The sequence below is a fragment of the Xyrauchen texanus genome, chromosome 22 (assembly GCF_025860055.1).
Source record: "Xyrauchen texanus isolate HMW12.3.18 chromosome 22, RBS_HiC_50CHRs, whole genome shotgun sequence".
NCBI classification, from domain to species: domain Eukaryota; kingdom Metazoa; phylum Chordata; class Actinopteri; order Cypriniformes; family Catostomidae; genus Xyrauchen; species Xyrauchen texanus.
The window spans coordinates 39,300,857-39,326,239 of record NC_068297.1 but is presented as its reverse complement, the minus strand read 5'-3'; the positions used below and the strand labels follow the sequence as shown (position 1 = coordinate 39,326,239).

Sequence of the window (25,383 nt, the reverse complement as noted above, 5' to 3'; positions counted from 1 at the left end):
ATTATTGGGCAGAGCCTTCCCATGTGACATATTTTCACCCCCCAAAATTCCTTGTCAGTCATGACCAGAAAATCTACAGAATTATAAAAATCTTAAATTTTCACTCGAATGTAGCTCGCTCAATCCACTGCTTACTGCGTCCGATTGCTGCTCCGTGATAAAGCTGAAGTTTTTCTCTAACTTCAGGTCAATTTCTCCATCCGAAATCCAAACCCTAACTGTTAGTTGGAAGGGAGAAGCTTACTTTACTTCCACACAGATGGAAAACAAAATGGTGCATATGTTCTTGCTCGATTCACTTCAATAATTATCAATAGGCAAAGTATGGAAATGTGATCAAATAAGAAAATAATACATTTTGATCATTGCTTTTAAATGGAACGTTCAGTATTGTATGTGAACTTGCTTTTTTATATGGTGAAAATGTTAAAACAGGAGCTTTTTAAACTCGACAGTCTCAACATCAATGGATTAAATAGCAGTGGGTTCAATTAAGATATTTTGGTGTGGTTATTGCTTTGAAAAATATCACTATCTTACCTGTGCATTAATAGCGTTTCCTATTCCATATGTTCTGATGGCCCTGTGAAGATTGTAGTCTTTAATCGCACACTAAATTTAGTTTTTTATTTCCTCTAAAGAGTTTTTAAAATGTGTGACACATCATGAAGACATAAACTCTTGCTATTATTCATGCTATAAACTCCTGAAATAATTTCTTTATTTTATAGAAACTAGACAAATTGGAAGAATCCACTTCTCCAACCACTGTCCCATGCACTGAAGTAATACTAGCTACACAAACTTCCGAAAGTTTTTAAATCTGTAGCACTCTCTCTCTCTTTTGCACGCACACACATTATCTCACACTCAAACACACATGATGAATGAGTGTCCCACCACCAAACAGCCATTTGTAGAGGACGTGACTGGTTCTTCAGGATGCCAGTTTATTGATTTGAGGCAATCATAATGTCCTGTTTGTAAAATTACAAATTCTAATAAAAAAATGTATTCCTGTATTAGAGTCGACTCCGATTCTAGGACAGTCAGAGTCAAGGAATGGACTCTTTAAGAGTTGACTCCCCATCACTACGCATCACTTTCTTTCTCATGCGGAACCTAAAATGAGTTGTTTTAATGATTATCACAGTTAGTCTTTTCTATTCAATGGCAATGGATGATGCATTAATTCAAAGCTTTAAAAAGAACCCAAACGTATCTTAAAAGTTGTTAATGTAGCTTGTGTGATGTATTGCAAGTATTCTGAAGGCATGCTAAAGGTTTTGGTGAGAACCAACAAGTTGGTTCAACTTGTTGGATCCGCCATCTCAGTGGCAGCTGGTGATAATTATTTTGGGGGGGGGGAGCTTTTTTGTGGGCGAAAATAAATACAAAGCAGTACCAAAAAGCACGTTGACTACTTGAACATAAATTTTGCTCTCCTTTCTTTCTGGCCAGCAAATTTCTCAATGACTCTCTGATTAAAGTCAGTCATCTCAGTAACAAGTCTCTTTCCCATGGAGAGCAATGCCAGTGCATTCAGCCTCTCCTGGGTCATGGTGTTTCTGAGAAAAGTTTTTATTCTTTTCAAGGTTGAGAAGCACCTCTCAGCTTCAGCCGTGGTCATGGGTGTGGTAATGAGAACTTTTATGAGAGTCACAGTTTCGGAAAAGACTTCTTCGAGATTATTTTTCATAAACAGCTGGAATAGGTCCACAGCACCACGGCAGGCTTTGAATTCTTCCTTGCTGTAGATGAGACTGAGCTCTGTCTTCAGCTTGCTTCCACTGAGCATCGGGTACGCTTTCATGGTGCTGCTCAATGCATCTTCAGGAAAGGTATCCAAACCTGTCCCCCTGCAACAAGGTGGCACAGACAACTTGGTCTGTGAAGGAGAAACGCTCCCTAGTGTGTCCCAGGATGGTGTCACAGACCTATAGTTAATAAAAAAAATATATATACAGGTCCTTCTCAAAAAATTAGCATATTGTGATAAAGTTCATTATTTTCCATAATGTAATGATAAAAATTAAACTTTCATATATTTTAGATTCATTGCACACCAACTGAAATATTTCAGGTCTTTTATTGTTTTAATACTGATGATTTTGGCATACAGCTCATGAAAACCCAAAATTCCTATCTCAAAAAATTAGCATATCATGAAAAGGGTCTCAAAAACGAGCTATTAACCTAATCATCTGAATCAACTAATTAACTCTAAACACCTGCAAAAGATTCCTGAGGCTTTTAAAAACTCCAGCCTGTTTCATTACTCAAAACCGCAATCATGGGTAAGACTGCCAACCTGACTGCTGTCCAGAAGGCCATCATTGACACCCTCAAGCAAGAGGGTAAGACACAGAAAGAAATTTCTGAACAAATAGGCTGTTCCCAGAGTGCTGTATCAAGGCACCTCAGTGGGAAGTCTGTGGGAAGGAAAAGTGTGGCAAAAAACGCTGCACAACGACAAGAGGTGACCGGACCCTGAGGAAGATTGTGGAGAAGGACCGATTCCAGACCTTGGATGACCTGCGGAAGCAGTGGACTGAGTCTGGAGTAGAAACATCCAGAGCCACCGTGCACAGGCGTGTGCAGGAAATGGGCTACAGGTGCCGCATTCCCCAGGTCAAGCCACTTTTGAACCAGAAACAGCGGGCCATCACTGACTGTGGGTACTTGACACTGGACTTCAGGCATTTTGGCATTTCCTTCTCCCCAGTCTTCCTCCAGACTCTGGCACCTTGATTTCCGAATGACATGCAAAATTTGCTTTCATCCGAAAAAAGTACTATGGACCACTGAGCAACAGTCCAGTGCTGCTTCTCTGTAGCCCAGGTCAGGCGCTTCTGCCGCTGTTTCTGGTTCAAAAGTGGCTTGACCTGGGGAATGCGGCACCTGTAGCCCATTTCCTGCACACGCCTGTGCACGGTGGCTCTGGATGTTTCTACTCCAGACTCAGTCCACTGCTTCCGCAGGTCATCCAAGGTCTGGAATCGGTCCTTCTGCACAATCTTCCTCAGGGTCCGGTCACCTCTTGTCGTTGTGCAGTGTTTTTTGCCACACTTTTTCCTTCCCACAGACTTCCCACTGAGGTGCCTTGATACAGCACTCTGGGAACAGCCTATTTGTTCAGAAATTTCTTTCTGTGTCTTACCCTCTTGCTTGAGGGTGTCAATGATGGCCTTCTGGACAGCAGTCTTACCCATGATTGCGGTTTTGAGTAATGAAACAGGCTGGGAGTTTTTAAAAGCCTCAGGAATCTTTTGCAGGTGTTTAGAGTTAATTAGTTGATTCAGATGATTAGGTTAATAGCTCATTTAGAGACCCTTTTCATGATATGCTAATTTTTTGAGATAGGAATTTTGGGTTTTCATGAGCTGTATGCCAAAATCAACAGTATTAAAACAATAAAAGACCTGAAATATTTCAGTTGGTGTGCAATGAATCTAAAATATATGAAAGTTTAATTTTTAACATTACATTATGGAAAATAATGAACTTTATCACAATATGCTAATTTTTTGAGAAGGACCTGTATATATATATAAATGTAAGGTAGTAACCTGGAGTAGGCCACTAGTTGTCACAGTTGCAATGACTTTCAAAATAAAAATAGAGCCATTTGAGTTTGTGTCCCATACAAGACAGTAGTTTTTGGTGGCTTCATATTTCATTTGATTATTTATTTTTATGTTGCCAATTTATTATTTTTGGGATGCTGTTGTATAATATTAAAATTATGATTTTTGTAAGGATTTATACCAAACAAAATTTTTTTTCTTGAGTCTGTAGAATATGATATGTGGGCAGGACATCTGCAGCACAACAATGTAAAATAGTATTTAGACTAATTTCTATAACAAACTCAACTCTGCTGCAATCCTTTCACGTGCTTCTCAATTGAGCGCCCGGCACCTCTTTAATGGCCGAGAACCATTGCTTTCCTCACCAATGTTGTGGAGAGAGTTTCCTTTTTTTTTTTTTTTTTTTCTTTCAGTGAACGCCTTGTGAAAGGTTTTTTTTGTAAATCAATGACAGAGTTTGGTTTAACTGCTGCCTTTATCTCTGCGAAAGTGATCAGCCTAGCAAGGTTTTGGCGGAGTCACCCGCGCACTCGCAGAGCATAGAGCGTAAAGTTGAATGACAGGTGAGGAGAACAAATCAGATTGGATAAAATAACATGTATACAATTCTGATTCGCCAGGGACGCAGCGACCTGCGCCCGGAGGAGAATCTTTAAGAAACCAATTAGACACCAGCTTCAGGTCACATGCTGCCCGAAAATTTAAGGACTCAGATAGACATCCATTTGTCCGGCGTCCCTTGTCCATGAAACCGCATGAAACATATTGAAAAACATAATAGTTAACCGATTAAATGCTGAGGCTCTTACTAACACCCTGCACATCGTACGAGTAAACTATTTTATTTTATTATTTTATTTCATTTTTATATCATTTATGTATTCATGTATATTTCTGGAATTTTGATGGGGGCGGCGCCCCAGCGCCCTCTATTGACAAGCCGCCACTGCGCCATATCCTCTAAGCTACCCTTCGGTCAGTCTGATGAGGGTGAGAGAGAATGGAGGTTACAGCAAAAGGAAACCAAAGGCGAAGTCTGTTTTAATATAGATGGGAGAGTCATGTTGAATAGAACAAAGTAGTGATCCGAGACAAGTAAAGGAGTAACAAGAATTTTCGTGTTGTTACAGTTACATTACTGATCTGTGAGTTGCTGTAGTGCTTAGTCTTTCCAAGTCAAATGAGGCCAGAAGAGTATGAAGTTCTGTGGCCTGTGGCTTGTGTTGGTGTATGTTGAAAACTCCAAGAACCATAAGTGGCCTACCTTCTTCAGGGTAGGAGGACAGCAGGACATCCACCTCCTCAAGAAAGTTTGCCAGCTGACCTAGATGGCGATAGATGACAACAATATGTATTTTATGGGTTGCATTGTAGTAATAGTATGGAATTCAAAAGAAGTATTGTTAAATAGAGAGGAGTTGTCCAGTTGTTTGGAATGAGCAAACCTGTGCTGATGTGCAACGTGTGGGTTGTGTTCTGTATCTATATCGTATAAACTATCTGTAACAGAGAACAGGGATGTCTTTGAGTGCACGTTATACGTGGGAGCCCCCGGCAAGATTTACACCTCCCCCTCCCTTACCGGCAGGCTTTCCCCACCTTTTGAGACCTGGGAGGGAGACAAGGGGAGGGAAAAGAGGAGAGGTAAAGGGCAAGGCAGAGCGACAGTGAGAAAAATTTTGCTCGCCGGTTCCTGACACGCCATTGCCTGGTCCTCTACCACTGCTCCACCTTCTGGCGGATGACAGGCTGCTCCTCCCCGGGCAGACCGGAGCGAGTCCTCTGACCCCTAGTGGATGGAATGCCCTTCCGCATTCTGGCAGCCGGTAGGGAGCCCCTCGGCCCCTGGCAGCAGCTCCACCACTCCATGCGGCCGGCAGCAAGCCCCTCCTCCCCTCGTGGACAGCGGCCATTCCTCTGCATCCAGGCGGCCGGCAGTGACTCCTCCATCCCCCGGTGGATGGCAGTTGTGAGGACTCCATGACAGCGCATCCCTCCTCCTTCCTGGGTTTTAGCACCAATGTGACACATTTCAAATGAGCAAGGAGGAGGCGTAGGAGGATAGACCTATGGCAGATGAGCAAACAACGTAAACAAATTGATATAAACACACATCAAAAAAATGTCTGGGTGATGTACATGAGCTATCAGGGGATTTTATTTTTTTATTTTATTTATTTATTACTTTTGAGAGTAATGATATGTTTAAGAAGGTATTCTCAAATCTGTGTCCATATTTCCGATTGTGACCATTTAAACCATGCATGAGACAAAATGCTCCTGCTCTGGGACGTGTTGTCCCAAATATCAATGTGTGTACAATAAGCTGTCTTTTTTCCTGTGATTATATTTTTTCTCCTTTTGTTGTTGATATTTTTGTCTATTCACAGAAAATGTTACTCAAGATAAATGGTTTTTAGTCAATAAAATACCTTGAACAATTAATCTAATGCACATCGCTTGGAATGGGAATGCAAGTAAATATGTGTCATATGTGTGTGTGTGTGTGTGTGTGTGTAGAAGCCTCACAGTTACAGAAAGACAAACACTTCATAAATGTTGCCTACTGTAGAACAGAAACTTCAACTTCAAGTGTTCATTAGTGAATTAGATATTTTATATTCTCTATAAACAAACTTCTGTTCTGTAACATTTAACTTTCACATTGTTAATGAAACATGAACAAATCATCGGTCTCGTAATCACTTTCTCTGATTGTGATTGATGATGAATCCCTGTTCAGCAATGCTGTGGTTGGATTATTGTTTTAAAAAGAGTAATTGTGGATTCTTCATCTGAATGTTGTCATTTTACGTGTATTTTTATATATTTAATCCTTACAGCTGAAATACTGGCCTGAAAACGCAGTAAGATGACTATTGAATTGAATGAAACCAATAAGCACATACAGTATCTGTTAATTAGAATGTCGCTGGTTCGATCCCCATGACCACCACCATTGTGTCCTTGAGCAAGGCACATAACTCCAGGTTGCTCCGAAGGATTGTCCCTGTAATAAATGCACTGTAAGTCACTTTGGATAAAAGCGTCTGCCAAATGCATAAATGTAAATGTTCCAAAACTATTGTGCGCAAATTAGGACTGATATCCTTTCAGATCAAATGTTTGCCCCCCATGCTGTTGTCTTCTCTGTCTTCATGCTTTCTCTTTATAACTCAATGCTAAAACATATGGCATTGATTCTGTTCTGCAGCATATCACTGATGATATTATGGACTTGGAGATAAGGGGCCTCCTTATTGACACTCCAGAATTTTATGATCATGTTAAAATCAGTGTGGCACAAGTTTGTGGTGACAACATAGGACTAAATTCACTCCTTGATTACTCCTTGGTAAAGTTTCAGTGCTAACCACTGCTGTCGCTGGTGTAGGGTGCACAAAGTGCAAATGTGGATTCAGACTATGGAAGACCCAGAGATGTTGCGTAATGCTCAGAATTATGCAGGGGACTTGTCATCCAACAAACATCCAAAAACAGGACTCAAGCGAAAATGTGTCTTGGATGAGTTTAAATAAAGTACTTTAGTGTACTTCAGTACTTCAGACAATGTAGCGCCGGACATCATGCATGACATTCTTAAAGGAGTTGGACCTTTTGAAGTGAAGTTGGTCTTGGCATCTGATTGGCTGAAGGGCTTGTGAGTTTAGAAACTACAGATGGACAAGTTTTGATTAAGGATTCCCTGATAGTTGCAATAAACCTACTGTATTGGGCAGTATGCTGGTGTCAGGATCAAAAGAAGCTTCAAACTCCAAATTAGAGGCTTGGAAATTGGATCTTAACGAGGATATTCATATGGAGGACTGGATTGAAGCTTGTAAAAAAGCTCAGTCACAAACAATGAACACACGTTTAAAATTGCTACAATATAAATGGCTGATGTGGACTTACATAACTCCATAAATATAATGAAAATATCCCTGATACTTGCTTAAGATGCAGTAAGTTTAAAGGTACAGTATATCATTGCATATGGGAGTGTGAGGAAGTCAAGAAATTTTGGAAAGATGTGAAAAAGTTGATTGAGAAGATCCTTGATGTTAATATTCCACTGTCACCTTTACTTTTTTTTATTTCATTTATATCCTAAGGAGTTTAAGTTAAAAAAGAAGGAATATGTATTTATAAATATGGGTATACTGCAAGCAAAACGGCTTATTTCTTTGAACTGGAAAAGTATTTGTGCACCAAATATAGGGCGTTGGTTGAAAGAAATGGTAAAAAATATGTAGATGGAAAAGATAACTTATATTTTACGGGATAAATATAAGATCTTTGACGGAGTCTGGGGGTCTTTCAAATTGTTTCTAAAATATGATGAATTGGAAGAAGTGTTAATAGAAGATTAAGAGGTAACATTTAATATAAATATAAGGTACTCAGATGTGTTTTTGTTTCCTGTGTTTTGTTTTTATTTTTGTTTGATTGTTTGCTCTTGATTTTGTTTCTGTTATTTGGAAATGCATATGTATATGTGTGAAATGAAAATGCAATAAAAAAAATCTTAGAAAAAAACCCCTACTGTATTGGGACAACATGAATGAGACAGACTGCAGCGCAAATGTGTTTTTTTCTTTTAAGGTTTTTGCTCATAATCATTGGAGACAAAATACCAGATGGGAACAAACATTGGGAACGGTTGCTGCTTCTGTCGTGCATGGAGTTCATTGTCTCCCCCTCCATCACACCAGAGGCTACCGTATATCTAAAAAACATCTAACTGAGGAACACCACTGTATTCTTGCAGCTTTACCCACATCTACACCTGAAACCTAAACACCACTTTCTCCTCCATTACTCAAGACCCATTCAGAAGATTGGTCCATTGAAACAATTTTGGACAATGCGATTTGAGGCAAGACATAATTTCTTTAAACATTTTAAACGAAATGTATTGTGTAATTTTAAAAACATTTTTAAAACTATGGCATTCAGGAATCAGATGATGTTGTGCTACCACTTACTGACAGAAAGAGTTTTCTCCAAAAACACAGAGTTTGGACCAGCATACGGCCAATTTCTTGCTGCTATACAGGGAGAATTTGTGAAGGGTCTTGAAGGACTACCATCTTTTGATGAGGTTTATGTACCTGATTGGGAAGTCGTTAGAATACAGAGTACTCTGGGTCAGAGTACATACCAGGCATGACCATTTCATTGGGATGCACAAAGGATGGAGTACTTCAGTTTGGATGGATAAAAGCTGTTGTAAATATTGGCCTTAATGTTAATGTGAAACTTGTAAAAAAATGACACACTGTGGGTTTTGACCGCCATTACTTTTCAGCCCTTGGATGCAGTGAAATCATATAATGTGGATGATGACTTGTACTACATACCCTTGCGGTACAGATGTTTTTGAAATGTGGCAGTATTTATTAGTTACATAATATTTGATCTTTTTTCCTCATCAGTGCATCTCCATTAAATACATGGTATAACTAGAAAAGACTTGTACATATACGTGTATAGACATACACAATTTACCACAGGTTATGTGCAATGCTCTTTTAATAAAATAAAGGTTTGTTATTAGAATTTTAAACCGAAGGCCAATTCTTGGTAAGGTGCACATATCAATTGCAAGAAATATGTTAGTAATCTACATATGCTGTATCATCCAATAATTAATTTATTTTTTAATGAATTCAATTGATTTTGTAAAGGATATATACTGTAACAAACTAAAAAACAAAATGACTTCTCTCCACATCATATAGACTGAAGAACCTTGCAAAAACAATGCAAGTGAAACTGAGGTAAGATATATAAATAAGGATATATGACGGGTCTTCTGTTCTCTCCTCTTTGGACCATGACCAAAACATATGTCTGCAAGACAGAAGGAAAATGGTTTGCATTTTGGTGTCCAAATTAATGGAGATGTTTGGGGAATAGTAAGTGGTTTTATTCATTGTTTCACTATACTTAAATAAAACATTTTACTCATAAGTAACCTAATATCTGTACTATCTTTCTACTACTAAGTCTACCATCAGACCGAAAGAAAGAACTGGCTTTGGCCTTGGTCACACAATTCCCATGCCTTGAGATTCAGAGGGCAGTGGATATTTTTTTTTATGCATTTGGCTGACACCTTTATCCAAAGTGACTTACAGTGCACTAATTACAGGGACAATTCCCCTGGAGCAACCTGGAGATAAGTGCCTTGCTCAAGGACACAATGGTGGTGGCTGTGGAGATCGAACCTTCTGATTAACAGTTATGTGCTTTAGCCCACTACGCCACCACCACTCCATGCGAGTATGCTCACCCCCAGTTGTCAGAACATTGGTCAATTTAACACTTTAACACAGCAGCAAATTACAGTTGTCAGTCCTGTATATAAGTGCTTAATATGCAGTAACTCAAATACTGTGTGTAAACTGTTGTGTGAACGGGACAGTTAGAGTCACACCTGTTATTAAATATGGTTGTCAATCCCAAACACTGACTGTGTGAACATAGCCAATAAGGTCAACTAGTTAAATACATTACAGATCAAACAACTTAAAGGGATATCTTAAAAGGTCATCATTTACTTACCATTATGCCATTCCAAACTCGTAGGAATTTATTTATTTTGAAGAACACAAAAGAATATGTTTTGAAGACATTTTTGGGTAAGCTATCCCTTTAACTTAATTATGTTGATGTTTTCAGGGGTATGGTATACACAAGTGTGGTACTGCCATCCTGCCAAAGGCTTTTTGGAGGAACGACTCTGTAATATCAGAAAAGCGCATCCACAGGCACAGTTCAACGGCAGGACAGAGGTCACGGACCATATATGAGCGCCGAGCTACTGTGACTGATCGCATCTCTTTATTGCGTTATTGCCAGGAGAGAAACAAATATCATGAAGGTGCTGGAACCCATATTGCAGGGGTGTCAAACTCAGTTCCTGGAGGGCCACAGTCCAGCAGAGTTTAGCTCCAACCCTAATTAAACACACCTGAAGCAGTTAATCAATGTCTTCAGGAGTGCTTGAAGATTACAATGAGGCATTTTGGAGCAGGACTGGAACTAAACTCTGCAGGGCTGTGGCTCTCCAGGAACCGAGTTTGACACCCTTGCCATATTGTGTTTGTTCTGAATAGTTCAGCTCCTTCTTTGAGACCCCTGGCTTAAGTTGTTGTGATATTAATCACTCTGATGCTCTGTGACTCATGCAGATTCAGATGTGAGTGAGGCAGACAGTAACAAAATGACAAGCGTGGCTGAAGAAGAATAAGTAACATATCAGTCAAGTTGAAGAGTATATGTGAGTAACAACCATCTACCGAGCACAGTGGATAAGACAAAATTAGTCTTTAATGGAGATCACCCAAGAGTATCCAAGACTTATGGACACCCCTGGAATGGTAAGGAAGTTATAGAAAAATTAGGTTGTGTTTGGGCATGTTGTGCAACTCTAAACAGATGATTTATTCATATTTAGACAGGTCTATGTGTAGCCTAGTTCAAGACTGATGTCCATAATTTTAATATCCTGTCCTGTGCGCATTTGTTCAGTTTCCTAAAAAAAATGTAGGCAAAGTGAGAGCCCCTTATGATTCACATTGAGTACATTTACGTTACCTGGCTTATGATGCTTTTGGGAAACAAGACTCATTGCGCAGTGCTCCCCATCTGCAATTAAAAACTTGCGATCAGAAATTTGAACCCATTCGCATGCGAGCGATAATCTTTGTATCTTGGAAATCCAAGTGTAGCATATTGACAGCGTTGCAACAACAACTGTGTCTGATGTCTACTTTGCCATCGCAAACTCTAAGACACGTCTTAGAAAGTCATGCATGTAAATTCTTTAAGCTTGACTTAGAGAGCTTAAAAATGTGGAACTTTGACACAGTAACACTGAATTCTTCGGGAGAACCCCAAAATCCGATGTAGAGAGAAATACAGTACATCTATTGCAGCGCAATGCATCCGTCTCAGTAGCGGATCATGGCATATGTGATATAGGCAGGTGCCTAGGGATGCAACGCTCTCTGGGGCGGGAGGATAGGGAACCTGATCGATCGCACCTGCATAGAGCACACAAGATCGCGATGGGAGAGAGGTGCCCCGAATTGTATATCGAGAGAAATTTGTGAAAATGAAATATTACACGTGCACAGCCCCCTATGTAGTTAATTAGCTCAAATATTTAAGAAATTATTTTTAAACAAATATTAGAGAGGTAAATTACAAATGATTGTAAAATTATGCACAAATATAAAGAAGTTACAATGACGAGCAGCACTATACTCTATTCGAATTTCAGCACTGTCGAAGGACAGCAACTCAAGTAGCACTTAAAGCGTTTCCTCGCTCGTTCATGTTAAGTGCAGTTTTGGGAAATGGGTGTAAAAAATACAGAAGGTTCCTTGAATCGCTCGTAGAAAATGCTCTTAACCACCAAGATCAATCATTATTGGGAAATGAAGCCCAGTGCTTGCGTCACAGTTGGCGCTAGTTCACCTTTCTGTCATGACTCTTTGTAAACTTCTAACATAAGTGGAGCCAGTTCTGTAACATAAGATCTAAAAGATTCTGCGGCAAAACCATCTGGCCCTGGTGCCTTACTTGTTGGCAATGTATTAATTACCTCAACGAGCTCCTCCAAAGAAATATCTGAGTCAAGAGAGTTTTTTATTTTTTTTTGATCACTCAATTTAGGAACTTCTAATGGCTCTACGAAGTTGCTAATATTCTTATAAGTAAACGAAGACATGGAGCTATAAAGATCGAAATATAATTCTTTAAAGGCCTTATTAATATTTGTGGCAGAAGTAAATATATATTGTTTCCAGAAGACTTCACTGAAGGAATGGTGGAAAAACTCTCTCTGTATTATGTATCTGGCAAAATTTCCCTGCTTTGTCCCCTGACTCAAAATATGTCTGTCTTACCCTGAATAAGTAAAATTGCATTGTACCTATATTTTAGCAGTCAACAGTCTAATACCATTAGATGACATTCAGTGCTTCAACTCTGTTTCAGCACTTTTAATACTCTTGTCTAATTCCATGAATTCCTGCTTTGATCTTTTTAATGAATGAGGCGTATTGTATGATCCGCCCCTAAGAACTGCCTTAAACGCCTCCCATGCCACGCCCACAGAGGACCAATTGTCCTCCACATAAACATTAACTTCTGTCTTTAACATTTGTTGAAATGCTGGGTCCTGCAGAAGGGATGTATTTAAGCGCCATCTATATGATTTTCTTTCCTCTATATGCAGCTATATCTCTAAATACACCAAAGCATGATCTGAAAATAAAATGTTTCCAATTTAGCAATCGGTGGCAAATGGAAAAAGTTACTATATATATATATATATATATATATATATATATATATATATATATATATATATATATATATTCTAGAGTAAATCTTAAGAACCGATGAAAAAAAGGTGTAGTCTCTCCCTGATGGATTCAGAAGTCTCCAGATGTCTGTAAGACCAAGATTTTTACACATCCTCTGTAGTGTCAATATTGCTCTATAGGATCTATACACTTTTGCATCACTATGATCAAGGACTGGATCCATTAAAATATTTTTTTACAAACATTATATTCACGTGATATGAGCGCGAAGCAATCATCTGTGTTCCGCAACTGCTTTCAGGTCCTTGAATAACATATAGTGTGCAAGTAAGGGCAGCCGGTGGACTTTCTGGTGCCCTCCTAGGGTAAGATGGTGCCCCCCCTAGGGAGTTGCAAGGTCTGCTTATAGGGATCGGCGGTACTGGGCAGAGGAGAACCCTACCAGCCGCTGAAAAGCGGCAGGGTCTGAGACTGCCAACCGCGAGGGGTTCCTGGCCGACCACCTGGAGTGGGAGGACTGCTGCCAGGGGCGGGGAAGACCCCTTCCATTCACCTGAACACACAAAGCCCTTTCAGTTTGCATTTTCTTTTGATGACTATGGAGAAGCAGTTCGCTGTATGGCCTAATGTGCTTATTAAACCGCAAAAGGCAGCGCTTTAATAATAGCCTAAAAATAAATTGTTTGCATTTGCTGCGCGCTTTCAATGTGAATGAGCTCTTTGTCATCTGTTACACAGTCGCAATCATAGGGCCCTATAGACCATTTCAAGGATGTAAACAATAACAAAGGGATTAGAATGCTACTGAGCATTTCCAGTAGTATGACTAGATCATGTACATAAGGTTCCGAGGTAACATATTTTCCTCAAAGAACATCAAATGTTTACCTTAAGTGACTTATCCAGACGTGTTGTTGATACAGAGCGTCTACGCGAGAGACGCGCTGAAATTGTATCGTAGTTTAGATTCTCACAATTATTTCCTCAGCGGAGAAATCTGGTATATGGGATCGCTCCTATTATAATTAATGAAGCAGTTCAATGAAGCTGTCTGTGTGATCTGCGGATAAGGTAAGGATTTATTTTTTGTCTTCCTAATTGGTAAGTCGTTTTGGATAAAATGTCTGCTAAATGTAATGGTAAATGACTTGAGCAGCTTCATTCATTAGCAAGCGGGAATAATCGATAGTCACATTTAAAGCTCTACCTCTCAAAATTACATTTAGTTTGTGAAGTAGCTTTCCATTTGAATCGAATCCAACAAGTTGGCGTCTTGATGAAACAATATCCTCACGTGTAGCAAAACAAAGACTTTTTCTATGCGGCCTCCAACTGTTTTGTGCCAAACAATCTCCAGTATCCAATAAAAGTATAGCTTTAAACTTTATGCCAAACAATCTCCATTATCCACTGAGCATGTTTTTTGACTTTGTAGAGGCTTTCCATTAAAGCCAGAGGTGAATTGGGTTCAAAGAGTGAGCAAGTAATTGACTCGTGTCAATAAAGCAAATATTCTCTTACTCTTTGTTTGTCTTTTATTTGTAGAAAGGAATAGTTTACAGTGTATCTCACCAGTTGTTTGAATCCATCATTTCTTTGTTCCACAGTTCCAATATGTTCAAGTCAACACCAATCTTAACATCATTGAATACAATCAAGTAGAATACAATCCAAATCAAACATGGTGAAGTAAATACATGCTTAAGTTCACATTAAGTGGCAAGCACATGTTCTATGCCTGATAACACCTCTTTACAAGCACGGTCAAAAACTGTGTGCTTCCTCCATTCCCAGAAACCCCTCCCCTTCTATCCCATGTGTACCTATTTATCCGTTTCAATATACTGCCTCCCAAAGGTTAACCACAGTGTTATGGCAAAATGGCTCCCACACACTGGCCCCTTAATTGCTTAAGGCACATTGACATAACAATTACAAATCATACAAATTGGAGCCATACATATCATCAATCGAAAATACATCAATATTTTGTACAAAATGTATAGGAAACAGTAAATTCAATACACCAAACAAAATATTGTGTGCCCTAGTTTAGTCTGTTGCTTATAAAGCAAAGTTTGTTAATTGGACGTTCCAAAATGTTACTTTTGGTTTGAACCTTTACTGAACGTACTAAACCTTTGTTGTCTGGTTAAGTCTCTACAACTCCTCCAAGTAGCCATGAGCCACGTGGTGCAGTAGTAGCCACAATAATCACAATGTCTCCAGGATTAAAGTTTCTATGTTCCTTATTCCACTTTTGTCATTTTTGCAACAAGGGTAGGTATTCTTGTACCCATCTTTTCCAGAAGAGATCGGAAATGTATTGCACCCGTTTCCATCTCCTTTTCGCATAAAGATCGGATCTTTCAAACAAGCCAGGTGGCAATGCAGGATTTCCGCTCATAAGCAGGATGTGATTTGGAGTGAGGGCTTCCAGATCACTAGGATCATTGTATAGTTTAGAAATAGGTCTATCATTCATAATAGCTTCTGCTTCGCACAAGATAGTTTGCAGTGCTTCATCATCCAATGTTTGTTGTCGAAGGACTGCACAAACAATTTGTCACCATTCGAATTATACACTCCCATACTCCGTAATGAGAACCTGCAGGAGGGTTAAAACTCCACTGAACTCCTTTTTTCAGTAAGGGCCCTTGAATCTATTCATTGTTTAATACAGTGAGAACTTCCTTTAACTCCCGCTCAGCAGCGATGAAATTTGTTCCACAACGACAGACAAATCTGCGTAAAGCATTGATACATGAATCCGTATCTAGGGAGTATGCCATTTCCAAATGGACAGTTCTACATGCCATACAAGTAAATATCATTCCGTAGCGTTTCACTTTACTCCTTCCTCTTTTTACTTCGATGGGGCCAAAGAAATCCACCCCTACGTTGGTAAAAGGTGGTAAATAAGGGTTAATCCTTTCCAATGGAAGGTCTGCCATCTTTTGTTAACCTAAATTCCCTTTGTAGCGTTTACAGATAACACTCTTGGAAATTATCTTTCTTGCAACAGAATTAGCATTTGTAATCCAATATTTGTACCGGAGCTTGGAAAGCATCTGGTTTCTGCCACCATGACCCAATTGTTCATGAATGTCTTGACGTATGAGAGATGACACATATTGATCTTTAGATAACAAGATGGGATGTTTCCTTTCAACGGGCATGGCTGACTTATCAAGTCTTCCTCCAACTACTAATAATCCATCGTTTAATATAGGATCCAAACTGTAAACAGTACCATTTCTTTTGACTCCAATCCTTCCATCCTTGAGCTCTGCAATTTCCTCTGGAATTAATCCTGTTGACTGAAATGAACTATGCTATTTTCAGCCTTAGACAGATCCTCTACAGACCAACCTTGTCTGCCAAGAGATGCTTAAAATTCCTGTAATTTTGCATCTACAGCAGAGTTGTTAATCTGCTTTAAAGATATCTCCTTTCTTTTATGACTCCACTCCATCAGAAGTTTCTGCAGTTTCAAGTACCATGCAACTGCAACCTTTAGATGTTTCCATTCTGAGAAGTAATCGATAAGTCGACTTGTGGCATTCTGTCCATTCTGCAAGATCATAGCATTTACCTTCAACTCTCTTTTAACCTCTGGGTCATCATCATTCAAAGTCAGATCACTTGTGAGAAACAATGTGTCACTTGGCTTCCAGAGAAAGCCAGGACCATCAACCCATCACTTATTGTTCAGAAAATGTTCCACCTTTAATCCACAAGATGCATCGTCTGCTGGATTTTCATTAGTAGGAACATATGTCCACTGTTGAGGTTGTGTCGCATCTCCTATGAAAGATACTCTATTAGCAACGAATGTATGAAACCATTTGCTCTTGTTCCAAATGTAGTTAAGAACAGTCATGCTGTCAGTCCAAAAGACTGAATCTTCCAATGGGTGTTGCTACTTCTTCAACATGATGTCAACCTTGACTGCCAAGACAGCCGCTGTTAGTTCCAAACGAGGTATGGTCACCGGTTTCAATGGTGTTACTCTAGCCTTTCCCAACAAGAAAGATACATGTACCATGCTTGCACTATTTTGCATCTTAAGATAGGTGACTGTACCATATCCATCTTCACAAGCATCAGCAATGTGATGTAGACAAGCATGAGTGGGTAGTCCAAAACATCTGTTCACCTGGAACTCTGCAACTTTGTCCAATTTGAAAATCCAATGGTTACGTTGCTTCTGGAGGACTGATGGTATGGCATCATACCAGCCCAAGTTTTAAGTGCCAAAAGCACTTTAGCAGGCAGAATAAGTGGTGCTAAAAATCCCATAGGATCATAGATAGAGCTTACTACAGACAGAATACCCCTCCTTGTACATGGCTTATTTTTCAAAGAAATCTTAAATGGAAATTTGTTGGTCTCCACACTCCACTGAAGACCTAAAACACTTTCAACTGGCAATTTATCTCAATCCAGATCTAGCTGCTGTATATCTTTTGCTCGGTGCTCTTCAGAAACTGGCTGCAAAACTTTGCGACTGTTGCTGATCCATTTTGTCAAATGGAAACCTCCTTTTTGACAGAGAACAGTGAGATTATTAAATCATAGATATGCCCACTTCCTCAGGTGAGGCACTCTTTAAACAGTTATCCACATAAAAGTTGTTGTGAATGGTTTCAATTACCTCTACTGGAAAGTCTGCTTGGTTGTCCTTCGCAGTCTGTTTCAAGGCATAGCAAGAACAGCTTGGAGATGACACGGCTCCAAAAAGATTAACAGTCATCCTGAATGTACTGGGTTCTTTAGTCAATTCTCCATCAGACCACCACAAAAAATGAAGACAATCCACATCTACGTCAGCCACTTTGACTTGATGGAACCTTGCTTCGATATCAGCTATGAAGGCTACTGGCTTCTGGTGTATTTCTTTAACCTCTGAATATACCTTCATAAAATCGTCAAAAATCAAACGTACCTCAGGTTTGTATTCTGTGTCGTCATAGACTCAATTAGTTTCTGAATTTTGTTTAGTTTAGCCTTTCTTAACTTTCGCAAAGTGTTGCAAAGTTTTTCCACCAAAGCTTTAGCTGTTAATTTAACAGGCCTTTTCCCTCCTTCATACTCGTCTCCCACAGCAGGCTATGATTTAAACACTTCAGCATTCATACACTTTTCATTTTCCATTTTTGCAAGCAATTATGACCATATAAATATACCTACAAACAATATCAGTCAGTCTTTGGAAACCAATGCATTGGAATTACGCTTAACCCATTGTGTGCACACATAATATAATATGGCCATTTTAGTATTCAAACAACAAACGTACCTACAATCCAGTTGTTCAGACCAGTCCTTTAATGTCCAGTCAAGCACACAGCATTAGTCCAGCAACGAATCCAGCAAGGAGGAAGAAATATAATCCCAATCAGATCTGTTGAATCGAATCCAACAAGTTGGCGTCTTGATGAAACAATATCCTCACGTGTAGCAAAACAAAGACTTTTTCTATGCGGCCTCCAACTGTTTTGTGCCAAACAATCTCCAGTATCCAATAAAAGTATAGCTTTAAACTTTATGCCAAACAATCTCCATTATCCATTTTTGACTTTGTAGAGGCTTTCCATTAAGGCCAGAGGTGAATTGGGTTCAAAGAGTGAGCAAGTAATTGACTTGTGTCAATAAAGCAAATATTCTCTTCATTACTTTTTGTTTGTCTTTTATTTGCTGAAAGGAATAGTTTACAATGTATCTCAACAGTAGTTTGAAGTCATCATTTGACTACGACATTTTCTTTGTTTCATTGCTTCACTTTATTTCCAGATCTCCCACAGTTGCTGCTATGTTTAGTTTCTTCAACTTTCTATCTCAGCTTTCACTGGAGCATTCCTCCCCTAGGAGGAGCCTTCAAGGTTAGTACAGTGAATAAACTGCTATTGAAAGGAAACAGCTAATCACTTAATGAACTGATAGCCTGTCCGCTAATCTTCAATATGTTTTACACTAAACAATACTTTTGAGTGAACTGTGTGTGAAGTTTTCAACAAAATGTGCTGTTTTATATGTGAAGTCACAATCAATTTCACGACAAGTAGGTTTCATTCAACTCCTCTACCCATTTCTTTTTTAATGGTATCCGCAAATGTTGATTTACTGTCGTAACACACTGAAAGTGGTTCATTGACATCAGGGCCATTATATAATTGGCTGAGAAGACTCACATGATCCAAATTGACTGTTACGCTCTAGCCAGTGTTAGAGCCACAGAGGTTTTCTCCTTACATAAGAGTCTCCAATTGTACTGAAATTTCTGTTGCCCTCTTACGTGATACTTCTGGATTTGAGCACTTATGCGGACATGAGGGACAGTAGAATTTATTTTTAAATTGGTGTGTTCTACTTGAATATGTGTTTTCTCTGTAGAAATGTTAAATTCTTGCCATTTTGACATGTTTATATGATGTAGCCAGGGTTGGGGAGTAACGGAACACATTTAACAGGATTACATATTTAAAATACAAAATATAAGTAACTGCATTCCACTACAGTTACAATTTAAATCAATGGTATTTAGAATACAGTTACATTTAAAAAGTATTTAGATTTCTGAAGAGATTACTTTGCATTTTATTGTAATTAGTTTCTGTGGAGCGGAGGGGGGTGGGGCCTGGCTAGAATGTCGCACGCCCGGTCCCCAATCGGCCTGATGGGGCGCGAGGGATAAAGGCGGCCGGTGATGACGGTTCGAGAGAGAGAGAATTACGGGCATGTCCGTCATGTGTGTATTTGTGTGTTTTGGTTTCGAGTTTAATTAAATATTAATTATATTGACCAGCCGGATCTCGCCTCCCCCTTGCCCATCTTAACCCCCTTACATTTTCATTTAATATTTAGTCCTTTCAGATGGAAAACATGTATACATATAAATTATGCTTCTAGCTATTTTACTTGCACGTGTTACCAGACACGATCATATTTTTTTTATCAAGAAAATTCACGTTGGGTCATAATTTCTTTTTTCTAGTAAGACCTTTGATATTAGGGCAAAAATCTTATTCTTGATAATAATTTTTGTATTGTTTTCCTGTAAAAATATCTAAAAATCCTTAAAACAAGATCAATCTGATTGATTTGTTTTAAAAACAACACTGCATAAGATATTTGGGTTTTTCAGAGAATGTATTTTTAACATGTGTATTTTGTCTTACTGTACTGGCAGTTTTTATAGTCAAAACAAGTGAAAAAAAAATCTACCATGAGTAACGAGTAATCTAACAGAATACGTTGCAATTTACATTTTACAGCATGTATTCTGTGTGTTAAATTATAAAGGTAAAAAGTAGCAAAACTCGAGCTTATAAATTTGAATTTGAGAATTTGTTGCTGTAAGTTGAACAAACATCCCGATGTGAAAACTTAAAATAAAACATCTGAAGCCACAGAATATAATCAAAAACCTGTGTTAAGAATTCAAACCAATGAAGTCATTGCCAGTTACAAGAACTGAATCGATGGATAGATGGATGCATGGATGGATAGATGGTTTATTTCACATTTTAGGTTGCGTGCAGACTTATGCTAAAATGCTTCAAATTCTTTCATTTTTTTCACAACACTCTACACTAAAACTGAAATATCACACTAACATAAGTATTCAGACCCTTAACTCAGTACTTAGTTGAAGCACTTTTTGCAGTGATTGTAGCCTGGAGACTTTTTGGGTATGATGTACCAAGTTTTGCATACCTGGATTTGGTAATTTTCTGCCATTCTTCTCTGCAGATTCTCTCAAGCTCTGTCGGGTTGGATGGGGACCATCTGAGGTCCTGAGCACTCTGGACCAGGTTTTCATTAAGGATATCTCTGTATTTTGCTGCGTGTAGCTTTCCTTCAACCCTGACCAGTCCCCCAGTCCCTGCCGCTGAAAAACACCCCAACAGCATGATGCTCCCACCACCATGCTTCACCTTTGGGATGGTATTGTGCAGGTGATGAGCAGTGCCTGGTTTTCCCCAGACATGACGCTTGGAATTGACGCCAAACAGTTCAATCTTCGTTTCATCAGACCAGACAATCTTGTTTCTCACAGTCTGAGAGTCCTTTATGTGCTTTATGTGTCTTGCACGGAGGAGAGTTTTCCATCTGGCCACTCTGCCATAAAGCCCAGATCGATGGAGGGTTGCAGTGATGGTTGTCCTTCTGCAAGTTTCTCCCATCTCCACACATGATCTCTGGAGCTCAACCAGAGTGACCATTGGTGTAATGAAGGATTAAATTGTGTTGCTGGTTTGAAGTTATGATCACTGTGGGCATCTGTTAGAATGCACAATCTTTCCTTCTTAATCTACACTCTCTTTTATTCCAAACTTGCTTCTTTTAAGTTACAGGTGAATAAAGATGTGGTTCTACAGGAGGAAATAATAATATACAGTAAATTCCTTAGTAAAGTCACAACAAATATCAAACATTTTTAACAATACGGTGAAATAATTATTAGACTGTCTCATAATGTAGAAACATTCAAAAGAGATAATAACATGCTCTTAAAGAAACTATATGAAACAATATGACTAAGAAACAATCTGTACCACATGTCATATGAATCATATCAACAATAATAATAACAGTAAATACTCTATCTTATTGGAAAATACAACATAAAGCTGCCCAAACTTAACAAGATTAAAAATACAAGGCATAAATGTTAGCATATCAAACTGACGGTAAATAGAAAGTGCTGAGTCATTTAGTCATTCGACGGCAAACGGTAAACGACCCAAATGCTAAATCAAGTTGCTCATCTCCACACAATATCTACATATAGTGCGAAAACATGTCACTACTCACAATTTCCTGCACGCACAAATCCACCAAAAACAATATTAACTGCATCAACAACACTTAAATTACTGGTGTTCCTTCTGCCTGTCGCTTCACAAACTAAACTGTCCTCAGTGTAAGAACGGGATAGTATTTCTGGCAGTCATATGATAAGGCAGTCCATTAGCACCCTCAGCTGGACCGTTTCATACAATCCTTTACAACAGCTGCCCCCAAATTTGTCCCATAAATTTGCAGTTACTGGGGCAACCCTTTGTCCACATTGCTCCTTTCGAACAGCTTCACGACCCTGAAGTATCCAGTACTTACGCCGTAGTTCCCCAAAAAGTCATTCAGAACCAGGGTGCTTTAAGTTGTGGTCAACATGCCGAATGAGCATCCAACAATCTAGGTGCTTTGGATCCAGAACGATTGGATGAACCATCTCTGGTTCCAACTGGTTGCATCTGCGTAGTCTGCCACAAACACAAATTACACACATTTCTTTATCAAGCTGCATTGCTAGGCGGCTTGATGATGATACTGGTTTATTAGCAGTAATACACTGGGTCTCCTCAGGGAAACTCTCTGTCTGGGCAGCTCTTAGGATTTCTAATTCTGCTTTTCGGTAAGTTTCAGCTGTAGGCCCTTGAGAATCAGATGGGCCGCACCATATAGCTACTCTGCAGTCTTCTCCTTCCTCAATAGCTGCCTGATGGAAGATGCCTTGCAGAAGGTGCCTCAGAAGAAGTTTGGGTAGCGCCTAACAGCACAGTCAATGGCCTGTTTCTTCCTTTATCATCTTTCTTGTACTCTCTCTGCCTTTGTTAGTCTCTATCCGATCAAACATATCACCATCTTCCTGAATCTGTAACTCATACTCCAACCACTCTGCAAAGTCCAGGAGGGAAGGAACTCCTCTCTTTATGGAGTGAAAGTATTGCCTGAAGTTGGCTCTGAAATCCTGTGGCAACTTACTGCTTAGTCTGGCCACATCTCCTGGTCATATGGTGGGCCCATCCATTAACTCTGCAATTCTCCGCAAGGCCAGTTGGTGAGGTTGACCATAGTGCTGGATAAGTGAGGCCATGGTATCTGAATAAGGATACAGCGAGTTACTGTACGAATCTGCAATTCAAAGTGCTTCTTCAAATTTGAGATGGTCCAGCAGAATTTGATATTTGAAACTATCTGTAGCATCAGGGGAGGATATTCTCCAGGGATATTCGAAGCCTTGCAAATTCTCTAGGGTCATCACAGGTGAAGACTGGGATGGAAGGCTTTGGACCCCTATATGATCTCTCTTGGCTACGTGGTCATAAATCAGTGAAGCGGTAGTCTCTTTGCGGTGGCAATGGAGGGGCTATATTATTACATTTACATTTACATTTATGCATTTGGCAGACACTTATCCAAAGCGACTTACAGTGCAATTATTACAGAGGCAATCCCCCCGGAACAACCTGGAGTTAAGTGCCTTGCTCAAGGACACAATGGTGGTGGCCGTGGGGTTAGAACCTGTGACCTTCTGATTAACAGCCGGCTGTTTAGGTCTCTCACCTGATGTCACTGGGGGAGGTGGTGGTGGCCAGTCTTCTCCTTCCTCAATAGCTGCCTGATGGGCAATCTGTGGTGGTATATTAGCTACGGCTTGGTGCTTCATTCTGACACTGGGAGGGTGCTCTTGTAATAGCTGCATAGATGGATGGGGTGACAGAATACCACTCTTATCCATTCGGCGCTGCATATCCAACACAGTTTGGTGCAACCTCCAGTTATCTTCCTGCAGCTGCTGAAGAACTCCTAACATCGGCAGGGTATACTGTGATGGTGTCGGGGTACTTTCATATAGGGGAACATGAGCTGAGGCTGAGAGTATTTGTACTGGCCTCACTAAACGTATGCGTATTTAGCTATCCAGCGCATATAAACAGCCAGGTGAGGTGAACAAAGAAATGAGATGATGCTTTATCCTGAGGTCCTTTTTCTCCTCTCCTTTATTTTACACACAGCAGTGCAAAAAAACAAGCTGTAAAATGGCATTGCCCACGAGGGAAACACAACTGAACGAGGTTTGAAGAAACTTGACAGCAGAATTTACACAACACGGAGTACAACTCGCTCCGGAAAAGTCGTGTACTAACTAAACACTAATCTCGTTCCAAACGAGAATACAAACGAGAATACATCAGGAAATAGAAACAGTACACCAAACCTGTCGTTACCACAAGTGGTCGTTAGATGGCGTTAACGCACTGCAAATAACTAAAGAAACACAAAAATGAATAAATGATCATTAAGACCAACACGCTCCCTGCCTGGTATCTAAAGGATACCACATCTATTACCTTTTAAATGCATACACTTTACCTAAACACAAGTAACATTCTGTTTAGGGGAGAAAAGTAAGACAAGTTCAGTTACTGGTCTTTTAAACACTTTAGGAGTGCCGTGGCGAATCACTCTGATATCTACAGTCCTGACAACATTATCTCTGCTGGGAAAAGTTTTGATGACCACTGCCGTTGGCCAGTGGTTCCTTGGCACTGCATTGTCTTTCATCAAGATGACGTCTCCTTCCCGCAAGTTAGGCCTTTTGTCCTGCCACTTGGCACGACTTTGCAGAGTGCTCAGGTATTCACGTTTCCATTTGTGCCAAAATGTCTCTGCGAGATGTTGCACCATCTTCCATTGGTGACGGATGATCTCTGCCTGACCAAAGTCAGGCGGAGGCGACAATGGGGCTCCTGTCTTTTGTGTCAGAAGCATGGAGGGGGTGAGTATGAGAGGGTTCTCAGGGTCAGTTGACACAGGCAGCATAATTGCACAAACCTCTGCCATGAGTGTGACGAGGACCTCGTGTGTCAATGAAGAGAGGCGTTGCTGCAGGAACAGAGTCTAGGATGCAACGGGCCACCCCAATAAGTCGCTCCCAGGCCCCTCCCATATGGGAGGCGTGTGGGGGGTTGAAAATCCATGTGCATTGTTGGTCTTGTAGGTAACGTTGCATGTCTGTGTCATCTTCTAGATTCAATTCTTTTGAAGCACCAGTAAAGTTAGTGCCTCTGTCAGACCTAATCTGTGCGGCAGGGCCTCTGATGGAGAAAAATCTCCGTAGAGCATTTATGAAACTAGATGCACTCAGTGTCTCTATCACTTCAATGTGTACAGCACGCACACACAGACAGGTGAACATTACTGCCCACCTTTTGCTGTTTGCTTGTCCACCTCTCGTCCGACGGCTGATAACCTCCCATGGGCCAAACACGTCCAAGCCGGCGTCACGTGAGCGGTGGGGCAGCTTGTAGCCGGTCTGCAGGCAGATCGGCCATCAGCTGATGCTCTTGCTTGCCACGCAGTCTCCTACAGGTGACACATTGGGACAGAGTGCCTCTGATACATCTCTTTCCGCCCACCAGCCACAGTCCAGCGTCCCTGATGGCCCCTCTGTGAAGTGTCTGCCCTGGTGTTTTACCTGCTCATGATGGTGGCGCACAAGGAGAGTCGTTAGGTGGTGCTGAACTGGGATGATGAGGGGATTGGTGCGGTTTATCTCAAGGCCAGACTGAGTGATGCGTCCGCCCACTCTGAGAAGTCCAAAACTGTCAACCACTGGGCACAACTTTGCAATGCTGCTCTGTTTTGGAATGTCTGAC

At 40.1% G+C, this 25,383-nt stretch overlaps 1 protein-coding gene across 4 annotated transcripts; it reads right to left on the bottom strand.

Annotated features, from left to right (window-relative positions):
- Positions 1–791: 791 nt before the first annotated feature.
- LOC127662153 (uncharacterized) lies at positions 792–23,858 on the bottom strand. Of its 4 annotated transcripts, XM_052153201.1 has the most exons (5): positions 23,288–23,858; positions 20,654–21,312; positions 5,036–5,657; positions 4,855–4,914; positions 792–1,937 (listed from the first exon to the last, which is right to left on the bottom strand). In XM_052153201.1, the coding sequence occupies exons 2-3, from the start codon at positions 21,160–21,162 to the stop codon at positions 5,126–5,128; spliced, it is 1,041 nt and encodes a 346-aa protein (XP_052009161.1). In that variant the 5' UTR covers positions 21,163–21,312; positions 23,288–23,858; the 3' UTR covers positions 792–1,937; positions 4,855–4,914; positions 5,036–5,125. The 4 variants fall into 4 exon arrangements, 3 of the variants coding, with proteins under 3 accessions (XP_052009161.1, XP_052009159.1, XP_052009160.1); XM_052153199.1 differs by having other exon boundaries at positions 4,855–5,657; XR_007972860.1 differs by lacking the exons at positions 20,654–21,312; positions 23,288–23,858 and adding an exon at positions 18,237–18,344 and having other exon boundaries at positions 4,855–5,657.
- Positions 23,859–25,383: the final 1,525 nt, after the last annotated feature.